The sequence below is a fragment of the Struthio camelus genome, chromosome 1, assembly GCF_040807025.1.
Source record: "Struthio camelus isolate bStrCam1 chromosome 1, bStrCam1.hap1, whole genome shotgun sequence".
NCBI lineage: Eukaryota > Metazoa > Chordata > Aves > Struthioniformes > Struthionidae > Struthio > Struthio camelus.
The window spans coordinates 8,142,016-8,161,330 of record NC_090942.1 but is presented as its reverse complement, the minus strand read 5'-3'; the positions used below and the strand labels follow the sequence as shown (position 1 = coordinate 8,161,330).

The window sequence follows — 19,315 nt, the reverse complement described above, 5'->3', positions numbered from 1 at the left end:
GCCTCCTGTACCCCCATGGCCACCCCACTGCCTTCTTCTGAGAGCAGCCAGGTGTCTGAGGAGTCAGGCATGTGAGGATGGTAACAAGAGAGGGCTTTGTCAAATCCTTTCCTGGTCAAGGCTCACTGGAGGGCAGAAGAACCTTTGTCCTTGTCAGGGCCCCAGTTTCAGTGACGGTTTTCCAGGTTTTCCACTCCCTTGAGAAGACGCTGTTCCACATGGAAACAATGCACTGAAATAATTCTGAGATCTTCCAAAGCCATGTCAATGTTTCTTTGAATCTTCTTGGAAGAAAACCCATGACACCAGAATGGGAGTTTTGGAGAGTTTCTCTTTGGTGAAAAAAATACATTTTTGTTGTCTGATAAAAGCCTTTTTGACCAGTGGGTTCTCACCACAGCAGGTGTTATTCTGGTTATTCTCACTAGAAGCAGGGTTATTTCATTGCCCTAAGGCAGACCTACACATGCAGTAGATAAAACATCTATTTGCTGTGGTCATGCTCCAAAGCATCATTGGGTTAAAGACCATGGTGAAATATTTTCACCTTTTGGCAAATTCTGCTTGGAAGTAAATACAAGGACTTGTGATCTCAGATGCTATGACAATGCATTTGCAAAAATAGGTAGGAACTAGACTGGTCAAAGCTTGGCCTCTGCCGGGTAATAAATGACCAAGTTTAGGTCGACAGGATATGTCCAGGATGTGTTAGGGGCAATGCTAAATATTTCATATTTGACAGTTTCTTTTGGTGTGTGGAAACTGGGAGCGCTGCTAAATTCAGCCCTGCTGCTAAAGGAAGTAATCATCAAACTAGTCATGGTGTTTAATGACTCATGGGTCCTATTTGCAAAAGACAAATGAACACAGGCCTGGAAGAACCACTTTGGGCCACAGAGCCAATTTCTCTGAGATGATACTGGGTAACGTCAAGGCGGGGCCTCTTAGTCCAGAGGGGCCAGGAGATGCCCTGCTGTTTGACAGAATCCCCTTCTGCCATTGGCATTCACTGGCCGCATAAACACACCACTGACTCAGGTGCCTTTGGAGGCAGTCTCCCTGATAGTCCTGAGGCCTCCTATCCCCACTGGATAAACGAAGCACTAGTGGCCAAGCACCTTCCAAGCAGTGCTGAAGGTACACGCATGCACACACAACTGGGTTTTTATATGAGGCAGGCAGCAATGACCAGGTACTCTCACTCCTGAAGAACCAGTAACCTCATCGGTGAGTCCAGGGCCCAATCAAGAACCCTTCTGTGCTGCAACTTGGAGGTGGGAATCTGTGTAATGCAAGGGAGAAAACACAGCAGCGCCGATTTCCCATCACCCAAGGATCGGGAGTTTCCACAGTTGCTTGTTACAGGCACCACTTCATAAACGTCTGTGCTCGGCTGGTTGCGATGCAGATTGCCATTCATCATGGCATAAGGGGTCTTAAGCTGTTTCAGAACAAGTTGCTAGTTAATCAACACTTAATACAGAGTGATCTGATCAGTACAAGGCATGTCCTCGCAGCTAAAAGACGTAAATGTTTCAGAGGCGGCAGTTACTGAAGTCTTCCAAGATACCTCTTGCACTAGTCATTATTATCTTCCTGCCGCTGAGAGGGAGCAGTCAAGATAGGCACTTTGTGTTCATTACCCAGCATAATATTCACTGGTCCATTTAATTAATGCTTAGAAAATGTACTTGATGAATTACACGTGACCAAGGGGCAGCATAAGGGAAGACACAGAAATAGGATTATCATTGGCTGGATCTCCCTTCTTTACCGCTTAAACTTTTCAAAAAACACTCACAAAGTCCTGTGGGATTTTTCTTCCTTCTTGTCATCAGAGCAGGCACCTAATTTCTCACGGCACCAGTGGCTGGTTATCAGGGAAACTCTTGAAGGAGCTGCTTGAGGCAATGCTGTTTGCTGATTGTGTTGTAAGAGATGTAGGTAGCCCAGCTGAGGTTTGGGACACATTGTACTGCCTGCATCTCTACCCAGCCCGTCTGTTATTTCCTGGATATATTGGCTTCACGGTGCATGCATTTCACTTGAAGGAACGCTGCTCTCTGGGGAGTCCTGGACAAAAGTCTTATTGTTTCCCCCCAAAACTGATGGTCTTGAAATATGCAGTAAGAAAAGGGGTTATTAGGCTAATAGGCAAAACAAATAGAGGTGCCACAGGAGGGAAGAGTATTTACAAACACAGAACAACAGCCCCCAGCAACTAAGTAATTTGCTCAAGGTCATAAAGGAAACCTGTGTTAGAGTCAGGAATTTAACCCAGATCTCTTGCTTGGTTCATTGCCTTAGCAGATGGATCCTTCTTCCTGTCTCCTTAGTCACTGACATACTAGTCATTTTAAAGTGTGCTTTCCTTCCCTGTCTTTGGAAAAGGTGATAACAGGAGGAGGTCTGACAGATATTCATAATCAGTGCAAAAAAAATGTCCTTCCCTCCCCTTTCTGTTGTTCCAGCGCTGGCTGTGAGTTCAAGGGAGTCTGCTCCAGTTCGGGTTTTTGGAGCTTGCCACACAGCAAATCTCACAAGAGTTCTCTCTGCAAATCTGTTTTCTTTCAAATAGCACCAATTTCCCAGTGCACATACTTTGTACTTGTCTGGGTGCATGTGTGAGAGCCAGTAGCTCACCAGCACACTTTCCACTCTGCAGATCACTTGAGAATTGGGTTTTCTTTGTGAAGATAAAGTATCATATGCAGGCTCTGGGCTCAGAAGAGACTCATTTTTACACAGAAAATGATCTGTGTATGTGTCTATGTGGAAAGCCTTGAGAAAGGTCTTTGCAGCTTTACGAAATGCAATATTGCCCTCTAGTGATCAACAGGATGGTCTTGTTTGATCTGCTGAAGAAACAAAAAGCATTTTTGCCAACCTTCACCGGGATTTGAAAATGGAACAGATTTTTCTTCTTTCGTCCAGCTCTGGAATTAAAGATTCTACCGTCACACGTTGGAGAGCGTCAGTAGTGATGATAAGCAGAGGAGCTTCTTCAAGAATAGCAGTAGGTGCAAAATTATCATTTTTCTCCATGAATTCAGCAGATGGAAAGCCAGCTGCACTCAGAAGGCAGATCTAGCAAGGTGCCTTTTTAATGCAGTGCCTTTTTTGCATTTCTAAAGCAAATATCTTTTTAGTTGCCAAAAAAAAGAGGCAGTTTCAAGGACAGGAGATGAAACCCTGTGGAAAGTAGAAAAAAATTAAGAAAAAGTTGCATTTTTATTCTTGATCCCTTATGGAACATTCAAATGGTTTCCTTTTTTTTTTTTTTTTAATTTGACATTTGAACTGTTCTGGAGGGGGAGGAGAAGGGATAAGAGTCGGGGAAGTTCAGCAGATGAACAAAAAAAAAACTCAAAATGGTTCTCTCACTCCAGTAAGTAAATAGTTCACTGCATCTGTCAGGAAAGAAATTGTTTTGAAGGGTCTTCAGAATAGACTTGGGAGCACTACAAAGCTTTGACCTTTACCCCTAAAAAGGTCACATTTAAGGCCCTGGATTCTGCAAATAACAGAACATGGACAATCTCTTTAACGCTTGTGTGCAGCCCCAGGAGTTTCAGCAGGTCTCACAGCTCTGCTCCCAGACAGCAGGGTCAGAGAGTAAGATTTCCATGTAACTGAACTCTGCATCTCAACCCAGATTTCTAAGGGATCTCATTGTTTTTTTAAGTTCCTGATGCAGACAGCATTGCCCAGGCACCTTCCCTATTCTAATTGCCCCTGACAAGGCATGATAGTACTGGAATTTAGGTAAGGAACATTGCTGCCACTGCATTGCAACTTAAAGATCACTCTAAGCCAGAGTAGGCAGGAACATGTATTTTTCTCCTTAACCAAAATATAAAATAAATGCAAAATTCACCTTAATCTTTCTCTGACTCCACCCAGGCTTTCTCTGTTACCATAGGAACCTTAAAAACACACAGGATGTGCATATGTAATGACCAGTTGTTAACTTCAGTGGTATCTTGCACTTATTTTATCTTGAACTTCTTTCCCTGAAAGGTCACAGAGCAGAATTAAGAGCTGGAGTCTATTCGAGCCGGTGGCAAAACTCTCATTGTGTTCATATTGGCAAAGAATCAAACGCAGCACAGAAATGGACAGGTTAGGTAAAGGAGTGAAAAAGAAATGCCATCACGGGATGGAGAAGGGAGGGAAGTCTGCAAACCAACAAGAGGAACGATTAGAAACAAAATAATCTACGTGATGGTCCAGTTCCTGCGGCGTGTCTGGGGCTGCGCTGAGTGATCGCGTCCTAGAGCACGCTCAAGCCCCTTCTGTCCTCCCAGTCTCCCCGTCGTAAGCGAAACAAGTTTGTTTTCAGGAGGCTCGTCATGATGCTGCTGACCGCCTTCCTCATGTAATGAGCCCATTTTCACGTTTTTGGCCTTACAGTTTTCCCACGTATCTCACCCCTGTTGCTTTCCCTTCCAGGTTCTACATTGAAAGCATCTCCTATCTCAAGGACAATGCCACCATTGAGTTGTTCTTCTTGAATGCCAAGTCCTGCATCTATAAGGTAAGGCCTGTGGGAGCTCTCGATGGCAGCGTGGTGGCTCGGGAAAAGCTGAGGCACCTCACCTGCCTTTGAGGGCTTCAGGGAACCAGTACGGACCATCCGCACCCCCTGCCCCAGTTTACACTGTGTAAAGAGGCAAATACCTCGCTCCACCGCCCCATGGGGTCATGTCAGCAACAGACCCCCGCTGTCTGGGGGCCCCGGCGGAGAGGGAGCAGTTACACCCACACCCAGCCCGCAGGCAGGCGGCGAACGCCTGTAACAGCGCTCCCTCCTGAGGGAGCCGCAGTTCCCCTTAGCCCCTGGCCTCCCTCTCCTCCTCCTCCTCCTCCTCGCACCCCTGCCTCCATCTTCTCTAACCTCCTCGGGGCTTGGGTGCAGCCTCCCTTTCTGAGGGACGCGCTGAGGTAAAAACCCCCCGGGGAATAACTAGTGAGGTGGGCAGGAGGGAATGCTAAAGCTGCTAGAATGACAAAAGCGCTTGCATTTAAAAGGGAAAATCTGATTTTATGTTTACACCCGGCTTTTTCGGGAGCGGCTGAGGCCCGCGCTGAGCTGAGGGAACGCTGGTAGCGCTTCCCGCCCGACGAGGGCGGCAGTGGCCGCGCGGGCTGCGGCGCGGGCGCCATCTTGTGGCGTAGGGAGCGAGCGAGCGAGCGAGGGGGTGTGTGGGTGTGGGGGTGTGTGCGCATGTGGGTGTGGGTGTGGGTGTGGGTGTGGGTGTGTGGGTGGGTGTGTGGGTGTGTGTGGGTGTGGGGGTGTGTGCGCGTGTGTGTGTGTGGGTGTGGGGGTGTGGGTGTGGGTGTGTGGGTGTGTGTGGGTGTGTGTGTGGGGGGGGTGCGTGGGTGTGGGGGTGTGGGGGTGTGTGTGGGTGTGTGTGTGGGTGTGTGTGCGCGCGTGTGTGTGTGTGCGTGCGTGTGAGCGCCTGTGTGTGTGTGTGTGCGCGTGTGTGTGTGTGTGTGTGCGCGCGTGTGCGCGCCTGTGTGTGTGTGTGTGTGTGTGTGCCTGTGTGCACGCGTGTGCGTGTGTGCCTGTGTGTGCGTGCGACTGTGAGAGCATGAGTGAGTTGTGTGTTAGGGATGTGTGCGTGTGAGTGTGTATGTGGGTGTGTGGTATGAACGTGTGGGTGTCTTTGTAGGGGGTGCCTGTGTCCGTGTCCGTGAGTATGTGTGCGAGTGGAGGGGCGATGTCTGTGAGTATTGAAGGCCGTGTTGTACCGGAGCAAGCCGTACACAGGGTAATGGTTTTTATGCCAAAAATAGCCCAGCCTTGTAGGCTATTGAAAACACCAGCCTGTTATCATTAGGGCCCTAAACCAGAGCTACCTGTTGAAAGGCTCTCTGTGTATCAGAGATAAGGGCTTTTTGGGTCGGGCTGCCGCCGTTACCCCAGCTGGAGCACCGGTGGCAGAGCTGCAGAGCTGATTTCTGCAATGCGACAAGCCAAGCTCACAAGTGGAAGGTGCAGAGTCTGGAAAATTAACCTCTGAGCCCTGGAGCAGGTTTCCAGCCCTGCTGGGTCCTGCCTGAGAGCTACCTGATCAGCCGTTACCGAATCAGACTTTTCCCCTCCCTGCTGTCCCTGAAACTTTCTGGCTTTCTGTTTCCTTTAATGCATGGCTTGAACCGACTGAGTCCAGGTAGAGGCTGGCTGTTTAAGGACTTTGCCAGGTGGGCTGGAGGGTGACTTGAACTGTTCTGACTAGGAGAGGCCTCTCGACAGCTATATTCCCTGGAATAGAGCTATATTCCCTCCTACCTCACCCTGCACTGGCAGAAGCCATTCCTAGTGATTCACCTCCCATCTGCTGGTGAGGAAGTGGCAGGAAGGGACATCTGCAGTCAGCCGGTCATTGTTGTGCCTTTGTCCCACCACCCTAAGCAGGCTTGTGAACTGCTGAGCAAACTGGTTTACGTTGAATCTGGGATCTAGTTTCCTGTCCTCTGCACGTCCTAAAAATGCAAGGACTAACTTTGCATGTCCTAGAATGCATGGTAAGATAGGAGGAGTGAGCAAATGCCCTTTTTCGAGTGCATGAGGAAGAGGCAGGGTTGCTGAGCAGAGCTTTGCAGAGCTTTGCTCTCTGGCAAGGCTGCAATTAGATGTGCTTACTCAGCCCTCTCCAGCAACAAGCTCAGTGAGCATCGCATTTTGGTTCCTGGGGAAAAGTTCTTTTTTGGAGTATTGCCAGGAAAAGCTTACACTGCTGTTCTTTTTTTGGAGAAAGCTTAAGAAAAAGAAGAAGAGAAAAAAAAATGCCTACAGATCTAGGTTGGTCTATTTTAGTCTGACCTCTCCTGAAAACATTACTCTGCACATTTGAGCTGACTGTCATCTCCATCCAAAAATAGCCCTGTTGGCTTCCCAGTCTCCCTCCCAAGCCCTTCCCTGTCTGACTTCCTGCCACAGTTAAGCATTGCTCTGTTATTGAAAGTGCTGGATTTGAAAGGTGGGTGCAAGGTCTCTGTTCAGACACAGAGTGATCACCCAGCCTGCATGCCTGGAGGAATCCTCTAGGTATAGAAAAGGGGATTTAGTATCTAGGCACAACCAGTGCTTGTCCTCCCTGCAACTAGTAGGTGTTGCAAGCTTGCAAACTTTGAAAGTTTCCTTGTTGGATGAAAAGGTTCCTTGCTGGGCTCACCCCAGGCTCTCCTGCAGCCAGGAAAGGCCACACGGCATATAGCTGTGGTTCCTTGCTCTATGCTAGTAGCTCAGACCTTCCCACATTTCTCAGTTCTCCAGACACGCACCCTCACATGTCTCTATGTGCAGGGCTTCTCATGTTGGGAGAAAAAACTGAGAGGCCTGACTAGGTTGCGGCTGCAGGTCTACTGGAGTTGATAGCTGGGTCTATGCTGGGCCCTGTCCTACTCTGCCTATGCATAGGGCTCCTTTTGACCCATCTAGTTGTGTACTGAGAAATTCAGCTATGCGCCCACTGACCCACACACCCAAACCCTTGTCACAGGACTAGCACAGCTGAAATTGGCCAAAAAGGCCAAGCCACATCTGTACTAACAAAAAAGACAGGGCCCTGGCATCAAGCGCTGTCCCACTATCAGTCCTAATGTTGAATTATTAGCACACTTTGGCATGGATTTTGGCCCATGCCAACCAGCCTTCTCCCAGATATTGCTTGGGCAGTGTTCAGGGAAGAACACCTATTCCCAAAAGGCAATATAGATGAGATGTAGCACTCTGTTTGGAGAGGGGAGAACGGAAAAATGTTTAGTCATGAGCTGTACTGTGTCATGTACCCTTAAGGCCAGTGAATGGGCCCTGGCCCATTTTACCTACTAGTAGGAACTAGCCATAACATTGTCATGTGGTTGCAGAGGCTGATTTGTCCATACTCTAGCTGGTGCATCAAAGACAGAGGAAGACCAGGCACTCTGGTTCCTCCTGGGCCTATTCTGCATGACCCCTTGCTATAGGATATGCCCGAATGTCCCCGTATGGCCCTGTTTATAGTTGAACCAATTTATCACACCACTCACCTTCCCTTGGCACATGTATGTGGTTAGTGCAGGTGCCTGTGTGAGTCAGACAGTTCAGCTGAACGGGGGAAGGTGTGTTCATTGCCCGTGGCAGAGCTGGTCTTCATTCCTCAGGGAGTCGTTATGAAGGAGGTGAGGCAAGTGTGTATTTTAAAAAGCTGGCACAGGTGAAAGCCAAGGACACCTGGATTTTATCCTCTGTTTTGTTCCCTTTGTTTTTGACTTTGCCAGAGACAAGCCAATACGGCAATTGTGGCTTGTAAATGAGGTGTGGCCACTGCTTCACTGGAGCATGGATCACAACAGTGATGTATATTTAGATCACTCAGTTCTTTCCAGATGAAGCAAAATATTGAAAGCAGCAGTTTAAATAAATAAACAGAAAAGCCACCACAGGTGTGAGCTGAACCCATGTACATGGCCACATAGGAGACTACACAGGAGATCTAGTTGCAAGATTGAGGCCAAAACTGTATCTCCAGCGAAGCAGCCCACTATGTTCCCAAAAGCTAGCATTTGTCCAGAGCCAGAGATTTGGTAACAGTGCATTTCGCCATGAGTTTAACACTCCTGCCTCTCATTCCAAACATCTTTGGTGGATCTGCATCCCACATATTCAGACAGAGGAGTGCCCGGGCCCCTCTGTTCTGTGATCATCTGTTCCCCAGAGGCAGATAGCCAGGCGCATGACACCAGTTGCCAGCACGTAGCACACAGGTGCCTGGGGAGATGCTGTGGTGCCTGACTGTGGCTGGAGGTTTATGACCTAAGTCCTACAAGTCGGAGGTCCTCTGGACTTCCTAGCTACACTCTGGCACTGCAGCCCTCTGCTGTCCCATTTTCCAGCACAACACCATTTCAGGTACAGTAGAAGAAGGACCTTGAGAGGACTGCATGAGGCCATCAGAGTCCTTTGTGTGACCGAAATGTCCAGGCATAGCCGTCAGAATTTTACCCGACCCCCCCACAATTGGTTTTATCAGTATCTGCATCCGAAAGAATGGAGCAGTTCAGATCTGGCAAGAGATTTGCTTTCACAGCTCATTCCCAAAACAACCCCAGCCCCAGCTTGTACGGATGGAGGGGCCGAAACCAGAACACCCATCCAGTAGGATAGAATATGGCTCCTTTTCTTGTGATTTTAGCCTGGACAAAGGTCAGAAAAGTTCTGCATGGGCTTTGACACAACTTCAGTGAAGACAAATGCTCTCATTTTCTTGCTTCTGTGAGCCAAGGACAAAGCTGTGTTCCCCTGAAGCATGGATGGTGTTTTGTGGAGAAAACGTTTTTCCCAGACTACCTTTCACTGAATCATACAAGAAAATAAAAATGACCCTGATCCCCCACCTCCCACCTGATATCTCCTCCCTCCTGCTCAGGAATCCCTCCGTGCCACATCCAGTTATGCTTCATTTACCAAGCCATTATGCTGAATATTTGGCTTTCTCCACATCACAATGGGCAGATTCAGCCTCACTTTGGTCTCCAGGAACATAGGGAGTGCTTTGAAGCCTAGCCAGGGGAGAAAATTGGCACTGCATACTTCACTGTGCCAATCAGCCAAGAGCAGATGCATGTTCTTCTTGCAGGGGCTCAAACTGACCGAACTTTCTGTCTTTCTCTTTTTTGTTTTTTTCACCTGTGAAGGAACTCATTGAGGTTGATAGTGAAGTGGTGTTTGAACTGGCTGCCTACATCTTGCAGGTAAGCAGCAGCCTTCTTTTGCTTTGTGCTTTCTTGTGTTGCATCAAACGTCTTGGTGGCCTGCAAAATTGCACCAAAAGGGCTGAACAGAAGTGGCAGGATTCCCCAAATTATAGGAGAAAAAAAGAAAATTGGAACATGTAATGCTCATTTGTAACCATAGTAATGCTGAAGAGCAGGATGGGAATGATTGTGACTCTCAGGGCTTGGCTCCTGCTTCTGTGGAAGTGATCTGTGCTAGGGTGTCTCTGCCGCACTGGGGCACAGGGCTTACCAGCTCTGCCTAGACACACGAACAGGGTGGGAAGGGGCCATATGTTGTCCTCACTAACAGGATCTGAAGGGAATGTCCCACATCCCTTGTCCATGGATCTGCAGGACCTAGAACTGCAGCACTGTGATTCTTTCCCAATGACATATAGGAATAGTTATCTGTCCTTTCTGAACCTGTGGGACAATGACAGGAAGGAGGTGGAAGACTAGCACTGGGACAATAGTAACTCTATGCTTAAGAGGGGTTACGCTCCCTCTTGGCCCAGAGACCCTGTGCAGGGAAGAAAGGCTTCCCTCTCTGTGTGGCTGAAATTTGAATGTGTGCAGCCTTCAAGTCCTGTCAGATTTGCCATGAAGATGACCTCTCACTTGCCAGCAGATGAGCTACAAAAGTTGTGCTTACACTCTTTTCATCATATATAACAAGGCAAAACAGATACAGAAGGCTCCCAAACCAGAACTTTCCATCCAGGAAGCAGACAGCACTGCCCAACATTTTGCATACATAAATGTTTGTTATCCTTGCACCAACATAGATATTAAAGACCTTAGGATATGATTTGAAGCCAGAGAAAATTTAAATGTTGAATGAGATTTCCTCAGTGAAATCCTTATATGACGTGTTCCCCTACAGGGACTTCAGTTCCATTTGCTTTCCCATTGGAGCTTGGCTCAGTGAAAATCTCCACTAGAAAGCTTGTGTGTGTGCAGCTGTCTGTATTCCCCAATGTGGACAGAAAGGCTCAAAGACTTTCCAAAAACTTCATTCAGAAACAAAAATTGTGTCCTGCTCTTCTGGAAGAGGGAGAGGCCAGAGAGCAGATTACCAGCAGAGCTTAGTAAATCTGGGATTCCCAAAGAAGAATCTATTCAGGGAAATGGAAGTGGGTTTTGTGAAAGATCCATTTTTATGAACATTCATGGCTGTGGGAGCAGATCAGAGATAACTGTCAGATGATTCTTGTTCCCCATTTTTTCAGTGTAGCTTTTAATCTCTTTTTTGTCAGCCATGAAGCCATGAGGATCTGTGTGAGCAGAAGAGCTTTCTCATCAGACTGCACTAATAAATAACGATGCATTGCACTTCTGTAGCACTTTTCATGTGAAAATTGCTTCAGGAAGCAATTAATGCATAGGGATTTGAATCTTCATTAAGATCATTTTATGTAGCAAAAATGGAGTGAGAGAGTCAGGATAGGGGACTCAATTAAAAGCACATTATAGAAATTGCATATTAGCGTGTTGGGGGAATACACATCAAACAACAGGCTCCTTATGAGAATCAGCAGTAGGGTTATGCATGTATTGTCTGCTCATCCTAATGAATAACTTGAGCAATTATCAACTGTACAACCAGATCCAGATCTGCCACTGTAACCTTCATTGCTCTGATGGTGTTTTTCATCACAGACAAACACAGGATGTTGCATGTATTCTTGTAGTAGTTTAATGTGTAACTTAATAAAAGCAGTCAAAACAGGCCACCCCTCTGCTGTCTGCAACCAGAAATTACTGCAATCCCTGTTTCTGACAGTATCCAAGCAAAACAATAGGGATCATACAGCAATCTGTTTTACTTCTCAATTTTCACTACAGCATTTAGGTCCGAGAAATGAAGTACAGAGACTCTGCACTGCAAAATTGTCTTTCATTTTAATATGCTCATCCCTGCACAAGTCTAGGGCGTATCCCTTGGGTTTTGCTGTGCGTTGAACTATAATTATGATACGCATGAAGATTCCTTCCTGTAAAGAATAGGAGAGCTTATCTGCCCTTCAGTTTGCTCAGAGGAAAATGGGAAGGTACTAAAGGACTGTTGGAACTCAAGTGATTTAGTCTACATCTTTACTTCAAAGTGATGTGTTACCAGCCCAAACTTACCCCAACCTCAGGATTAAAGCTTCGTTGAACCTGGGCTGAGTGGTTTTGTGGGTGGATCAACGGCTGCAGAGGCAAAAACCTGAATGCAAAACCAGATTCTCTTTGCAGTGAAAACAAAAGTTACGTTACTGACCAGTTATAAACTACAATGTTACATTGTGCTTTGTAGGTAGGTGGCGGCAAATGCAGAGCTTGGCATTCACTGTGTAAAATACAATTTGTGTATGGGAAATGCAAAATGTGTATTATATCTATTTAGGAGGTTACTCCGCAGATTTTGAGGGCTCTGCAGATATCCAGTAAGACTCAGATATTAATCTAACTGCTAGAGTGGAACACTACCCAGCCCTTTAGCATAAGGCTGTCATGGTGATAAATATAGATATTCAGGTATTTAAGTAAGGGACCTAAATACTCCCTCAAACACTCAGTGAGGAATTAGAGAAACCTCATCCACTTGAAAGCTGAGAGTGAGCTAGGTTATTCAAAATCTAGTTACTAAAGTAACCAGAATACTTGTAAGAAGAGGGTTTTCAGAGTCACTGAGACTCTGGAGATATATAGTAATGTAACTTCCGTAGGAAGCAAAAAGAATACCTACTTATTTACTAGCATTGTTTCTTGCAGCCTCTTGGGTACCCACAAGAAGAATGAGGAATCATCCATCCACACATTTCGCAAACCTTTACTTTGTTAGATCTGCCTAGCTTACTGCCATATGTGTCAGGGCACTTGACTTAGTCCGTTAGAGACTGGTTCCAGAAAATATTTGAGAAATCAATTACAAAAGAAAATTGCTGCTAAATGAATTTTGCAAAGGGCAAGTCTTGAGCAGTAGTTTTCTTTTTTTTTTTTTTCTGTTTGTAATAATATATTTTTGCTTTCCCTCCCTCATTTTACAGGAGGCAAAAGGAGATTTTTCAAGGTAGGTGACTTAAATTTTTTGCCATTGCGTTTTGTGAGAATGAAGCTGATGAAATCACTGTGCAAGTGATGCGACACCATTTGTAGCTGCAGCAACAGAAATGCATTGCTAGCTTAGAAATCATTTCTTCACAGAAAACAGCCTTTGACCAGAGCATGCATTGCAAACAGCATTGTTTGTGACTCCATTGTTGACGAATGCCTTTATATGCCCATGAAGTTCAGGAAGTAGAGTAGTCTCCAGAAGGAAATTACTAAGGAAATGACTCCACAATTGTTACATCACATATCCAGCCAGAGGCTTAAAATTCCGTTGCTAATTGATATTTCAGCTTGAATTTGGACAGAGTTCTCAAAATCAGGATGTAAATGATTGGGGTTTTTGAAGTTCTGCTATCCTTTGAGCCTAATCTTTAGAAGTGCTGTAAGAAATTCAAAGAGGTGACTGTGCATGGTGTTTCAGAAGACTGCTAACGAAATGCCTAAATTTCCTGTAAGTTGACAGTATCCATGAGTTACATATTAATAGTGACCAAAGGTCAATATCACATGATAGCTCTTTGATGGCTCATGTGAGAAACATGAATGTTCTTTATCTGAAGCCCAGGAGAACTGTCCATGCCAAAAGACCTGAATTCACCTGGAGGATCACACATCCACTGAAGCTGATTTCAAAAAAGAAAACAAGGTTTGAATGGACAAGGAGGTTAGATTGTCAGCAGAGCATGGAGAGGTGTCTGTTTTGTCAGCATTGAGGTACGCTGAGGGAAGAGTGCAGGAGTGCTCTGTAGACCCATAGAAGATAATGAATAACAGAGAGACCAGATAAACATAATATCCCATCTTCTGTTAGACACAGATTTCTAGCCAGCTAAATGTGGACAAATCAGTGAAAAGAGATAATGCATTACATGTATTGCCTGCTCATCCTGGAATGTGAGATGACACAAGATAACCCTTGATAAAAGGAAGTTCAAGTTCTGCCTTATCATTTCTCAGAACCTTAATCAGCTTGCAAAAACCTGACAAGCATCTGACCACAGAAACACAAGCCCAGTCTTGCTTCATTTTTCAGTTCCACCCACTTCAGAATAACTCAGTTATCAGCAGTGTTTATTTAGGGGGCACTGGAACACAGCTGGCTTTTTACTTGCTGTCTGGTTTTCCATACCCCACCAAGTGATTAGCCCAGAACAGCTGGACGCGGCAGAATTTTGCCATTCAAACCTGTGATAAGCCACGTCTTCCACTGATCTTGCTATGAAGAACACTATTTAAAGTTTTTCAGAATATCCTGGACATGAGGAAAACACATGCAAAAAGCATCTTTCAGCCTAGCTTAGTATAAAATTCAGGACAGAAAGAACCAATTAGATGGCTTGAGGTAATAAGACTGAGAGCATTTTGTCTTCAGGTATCCATTTCCAGACCTGGAAATAGCCTGTGGAAGGCATCCATCTGCTCAAAGCTGTTTCATGTCACTTGTAAAAGGAATGATTGAATTTACCACAGTGCATTTGGCTAGATCTCAAGACCACGGAAAATACATGACGTTAACTGCTTTTTCCATGTTGTTGTGGCCCCAGTTATCACCATCACCATTAAAACAGCTAGCTCTTGGTGCTTTTCACCTGTGGTTCTCAAAGGGTTTGAGTGGAAGGTGGTAACCTTATATCCGGGTCATAGGCGGAGAAGTGGTTTTATAATAACAGCTTGCTGGCACACTGACACTGCCAGGGATCTCAAGTTACTTCTAACTTGCCCTGCCATATTTATGGAGTTTAAAGCATGTTGTTGGTTGCTGGAGGAAGGTAGAAGAAACCTATCTTGACCCCCTATGTTCTAGGAGGAGACTTAGCGTCTTCAGGGTTGTCCGTCTAGCAGCTTCTACCTAATGTGCACTGACAAGGGTTTATGTGCTAGGTGAGATCCAAATGCTACTAAATTCAACATGAGGTCGTAGTGGTCAAGACTTTGCCCACTGAGATTTGTGGTTATTCATATCAGCAGTGTAAAATCTGAGAGGCAAATCAAGCCTGGGGCTAGCAGGAGTAACTGCAAATGGAGAAAAATGTTCTAACCTCTGTTAGGGCTGAAGTTGGCTTCAGTGTTTGAGGTCAGTTGTTGCTGAAATGTTGCTTGTAATGAAACTGGCTATTCTTTGAAATAGAGAAGCTCTGCAGTTACTGAATCTCTTGCTACTGAGATTTAAAGGTAATATGTTGTGGACGGCAGCAAACATTGCATGAAGGCTGAACTCTTCAACCCCTACCTTTTTGTTTGAAGAAAAAAAAGTTAATTCTGAAGAGCTGCAAGTTTGTAATGCAGACTGCAGATTTCCACACATGTATTGTCTGCTGCCACCATCAGATTTACAGCCTGTAAGACTGCATGTTTCTCTTTGGCCCTGATCCAGGAAAGTGCATAAGCACTGGCTCATTCGTAACAATGGGAGAATTGCTATTCCCATGGGAGCCTTCCTGTGCGTTGCTGCCCATCACCTCAGGTGCTGTGGTATCCAACATCAAATTGTCACAACTTGAGCTGTGGGTTGGCACCTGTGCATGGTGGTCTTAGCACAACTAACCCTATTAACTCCAAACCCCATTGCACCTAGGTAGTAGATCACAGGGGGCTAGTTCAGGCCTGCTGAATGCAGTTGCAAGTCTACTCTTTAGGCCTCATGTGAGCTCAAAAACCAGAACTGATCTTACAAAACCTTGGAGGCAGTTTTCCAACCTTGTGGACTGTTGCACCTACAATGACAGCAGCTTTCATTGCTGCTTTTGAGGAACTCATCCCATACCTGGGGATTATAGCTATGCTCATAGTACTCTGCTTTTCTTTCCTCAGAAAGGACTTATGTGGCATTTCAAGCACATGTCCTACATCCTTCGGTTGGGCATCATCATGCAGGAGTCTCTCAGTGCTGATTCTGGCCACCTAGCAGAAGTACCTAACCTGAGCGTCGCAATGACTGCCCGATGTCGGCTAAGCCTGGAGAGCAAGTAGTCTGAATTGCCCTAGGAAAAGTGTTTCTCGGGGTTTGATGCAAGTGGCCTGCTCCAATTCAGTGTTTGCAAGCAGAATTGTATAAAGGGCACGTTTCTGATTTGATATAGATTTAGGCAGAACTTGAGGCAAGGTATTACTGCTCAGCTAGGTTTTAAAATAAAAAGCTATTCACCTTAAGAAGTTCCTAGTCCTTTGTTCATTAAAGGACAACAGTTTTCACTTTCTATAAGAGACTCCCCAAATGCTTCAGCTGACAGGGCTGAAAAAGGTTTTCCTTTAGGCTGGGATATACCACTGAATGTAGGACAATCAGGTATCATTGTTCAGTTGATTCTCAGGATGAGCAGGACACTTAAGATTTGATCTTTGCTTTTTGATAGCAGAAAAAAAACTTTTTACTTCAAAGGTACAGAATCACATTTATAAAGCTCCTCAAATAGTATCCTGCAGAGAGATGTAAAGCTTATTAGCTCAAGCTAATACTGTTTCTAGTCAGGAGCTGAGTCATTCTTGCTTGGCAGAGCATGAGCAGGACAAGTTTAGGTTCCTCTGATAAACCCAAGTCCTACAGATGTTACCCTCTTTAAGGCCTACATACAGGAAGACATTAGGGTGTCCTGGCTAATTTTAAGGGGAGCAGAGCATATCGTTAAAATAGTTGAGATTTTCCCTCTAAATTAATCCTGGATTCAAGTCTGACATTGACCAAAGTCTTTGGAGAAACTCACACTGGCTTCAGTTTAAAATGTGCAGAATCCAACTCTTCAACCTTAAAAAGCAGCTGTGTCAAGGCAGCCAGAAATAACATACACTGATCATTTAACCCCCAATTTGGGGAGGGAAAAGAAAAGCCTAAATTAAAAAAACCCTGAAATGTTGCAGCTAGTTTCTGAGACAGGCTCTCATTTCTAGACTTCCTCCAGTCAAGAAATATGAGACGTTTTGAGCGAAGTCCAGCATTCCCTGCGAAATTTGAACATAGGAGGAAAGCAAACGGCCAGCTTGCCGTTCAGTTGAATTTTACAATGATATCAAGGTAATGGCAGGTGGTAATCTAACACAATTTCAAGCTTACCTTTCTGTCTGTGTAATCAAGTGATATTTAACCAATTAGAATTCATTAAGGGATTGCAAAACCCAGCCTGCATCCTTCTATCTTGCAGCCTCATGGAGGAGATCCTAAATCTCAGACCGTGCATTTTCTTTGACATTCAACAGAGTTAATTGCCATGCTAAGAAGAGCTGAGAACTTTCACCCGCAATTTTGTTTTGTAACTGATTGTTGTTACTACACGTACTGGAGTACGTATGAATTTTCCGAGACATAATTGTATATGTAATCTTGCTCTGTATCATTGCAGGCAATTGGCAAAAAAACAGTTTTTCACAATATCCTTACGAAGTGTCTAGGTAGTCCTTTTACCCCCATATGTTGACAGATATCCCAAGATTTGGAGACTCGTTTATTTGGCCAAGACTCATTAAGCAGGCAGTGCCAGAACTAAGACCAGAACTCAGGAGTTCCTGTTTTCTAGGTCCATTCTTTAGCCAATCAATCAGCCCTATTTTTGAATATCTAACCAAATTACAGACTCCCTTGCAGATGGCTTTTACTGCTCTGTTTTCTTGTTATTATTCCGTCTTTTAAATAATAGGATTTCCACCATAACGCAGGAATGAAGTGGTCTGGAGGACACAGCGACAATGAGTGTAGAATCTTTCCTCTGTATATTAATACATCTGTATCTAAAGCATCCTTCCATATATACCAACCCTGGAGGCATGCTTAGACGCTTTAGAGTATAAAATAAATGCAACACAAGTGACTGGATTAAACAAACACTGTCTAAATACAGTAATAAAATAAACACACTGAGATATTTCAATAGAAGGAGCAGGGAAGGCAGCAAGTAAGAAACCACTTGTGATTCTATTGAAAACATTTAAAAAAGTAAGGATTTTGGTGTCTTAAAAGGAGCCAAGAGGAAAGTGACCTCACAGTCACCAGTTCAAATGCAACCTGACTCCTTATTTTTCCTCCTCCTTCTTCACTTAACATCCTTTGGAGAGTCTAAATTCATTTGTCTTGAGACTAGACTTGCCAGAAGAGTTAGTGAATGCATAGATCATGGAGTGAAATACCTTTTTGTTCCTGGAAATGATTACCTGAAATACATTTGGCCTTTTGGACTTATGAGACATTCCCTTTATTTTCTAAGTACTGAGCAGAAATTCTAATCCCATCCAACACCCTTACTAAGAGTGGCTTTTCCTCTGATACTTGATAGATGTTTTATCACAAGGGCAACTCTGTGGAAAAGATGGGGCTGACTAATGTTACCCCTTCCTTTCCTAGGAGCCATTACTGGTTCAGGTTTTTTCCCAGACTCTCAAAGATGGTTAGTCACCACTAGTTTCGTCCTATTTGATAACAGTCTGGGCTCAGAAAGTCCCTGTTTGGAAACTACTCCCTATCTTCCCAGAGGAGTTTTGGAAATTTCTCAACTTCCTTCTGTGGAACCATTCTGAGCAGCCAGCTTCAAAAAACCTTCCCTTGAGTGCAGTGACAGCTGCTTGTGCTCCAGTTGTGCTGGGTTTTTTTCAGTTATTTTCATTGTGTCAAAAAAAACCAGTAAAAACTGAGTATGCACACGCCGTGGAGTGCAGTTTACTGGGCAGACCCCAGTAAACACTAAACAGCAACAGCTTGTTGTCTAGGCTGTCACTCACAGAGCAGCGTGGCCAGATCTGCAGATAACGTGGAACAGAGTAGCTTCCTGTTCAGACTTGTGCATATATTTACCTGCCATGGAAGGAAACATCTGAACAGATTTTGAATATTTGCACTTACGAAGGAAGAGCTGATGGTCCAAGGACCATGGGATTTAGGCAGAAGTGGGTGTTCAAACATTACTGTTTGCCACGAGTCATCTAACTTGGCATATGAGATGCTACTGAGTGATTTTTTATGTGCTTAGCATGGAAGAGGTTGCCTTTGTCATTTCTTGTAAGTGCTGTTCAACACATCTTTACCCACCAGCAAAATCTTAGCAAAACCTAATTTAGACGGGGGCATCTTTCTCAGAGATTTGTCTCAGCTAGAAATTGTGGTCGTGTTTTAACACTACTTAACTGATTGTCAGGGAATACCATGATAATAAATGCCCATAGACATGTCTAAAAAGCCTGTTCCAGGATTTATGTTCACGCTGTGGCTCAATCTAGCAATTAAGACAAACCCACCAAGGGCTCGGGCAGGCCCTGCTGCTGGGATATGCACATGGAGAAACACTTTGGGAAGATATTTGTTAACAACTGAAGCGGTACCATGCTTCCAGGAGCCACCATACAGCCTGTCCCAGGGACCAGGGCTTCCTGAGCCTTTAGGAGTCAGAGTTTACTGCTAGGTGGGCTGCTGTACATCTGGGGATGCCAAGATGCATATCTGCCTGGCTTATGACCCTGCTGCCATGCAGGAGAA

General features: G+C 45.0%; 1 protein-coding gene across 8 annotated transcripts in view; it reads left to right on the top strand.

The window, feature by feature from the left end:
- Positions 1-19,315, top strand: part of FRMD4A (FERM domain containing 4A) — a 392,727-nt gene that overhangs the window by 303,787 nt on the left and 69,625 nt on the right. For all 8 annotated transcript variants that reach the window (XM_068915809.1, XM_068915878.1, XM_068915663.1 and 5 more), the window contains 3 exons: positions 4,453-4,537; positions 9,685-9,741; positions 12,798-12,820. In XM_068915809.1, coding sequence (XP_068771910.1) covers positions 4,453-4,537; positions 9,685-9,741; positions 12,798-12,820 — 165 coding nt within the window. The remainder of the gene's footprint in view (positions 1-4,452; positions 4,538-9,684; positions 9,742-12,797; positions 12,821-19,315) is intronic.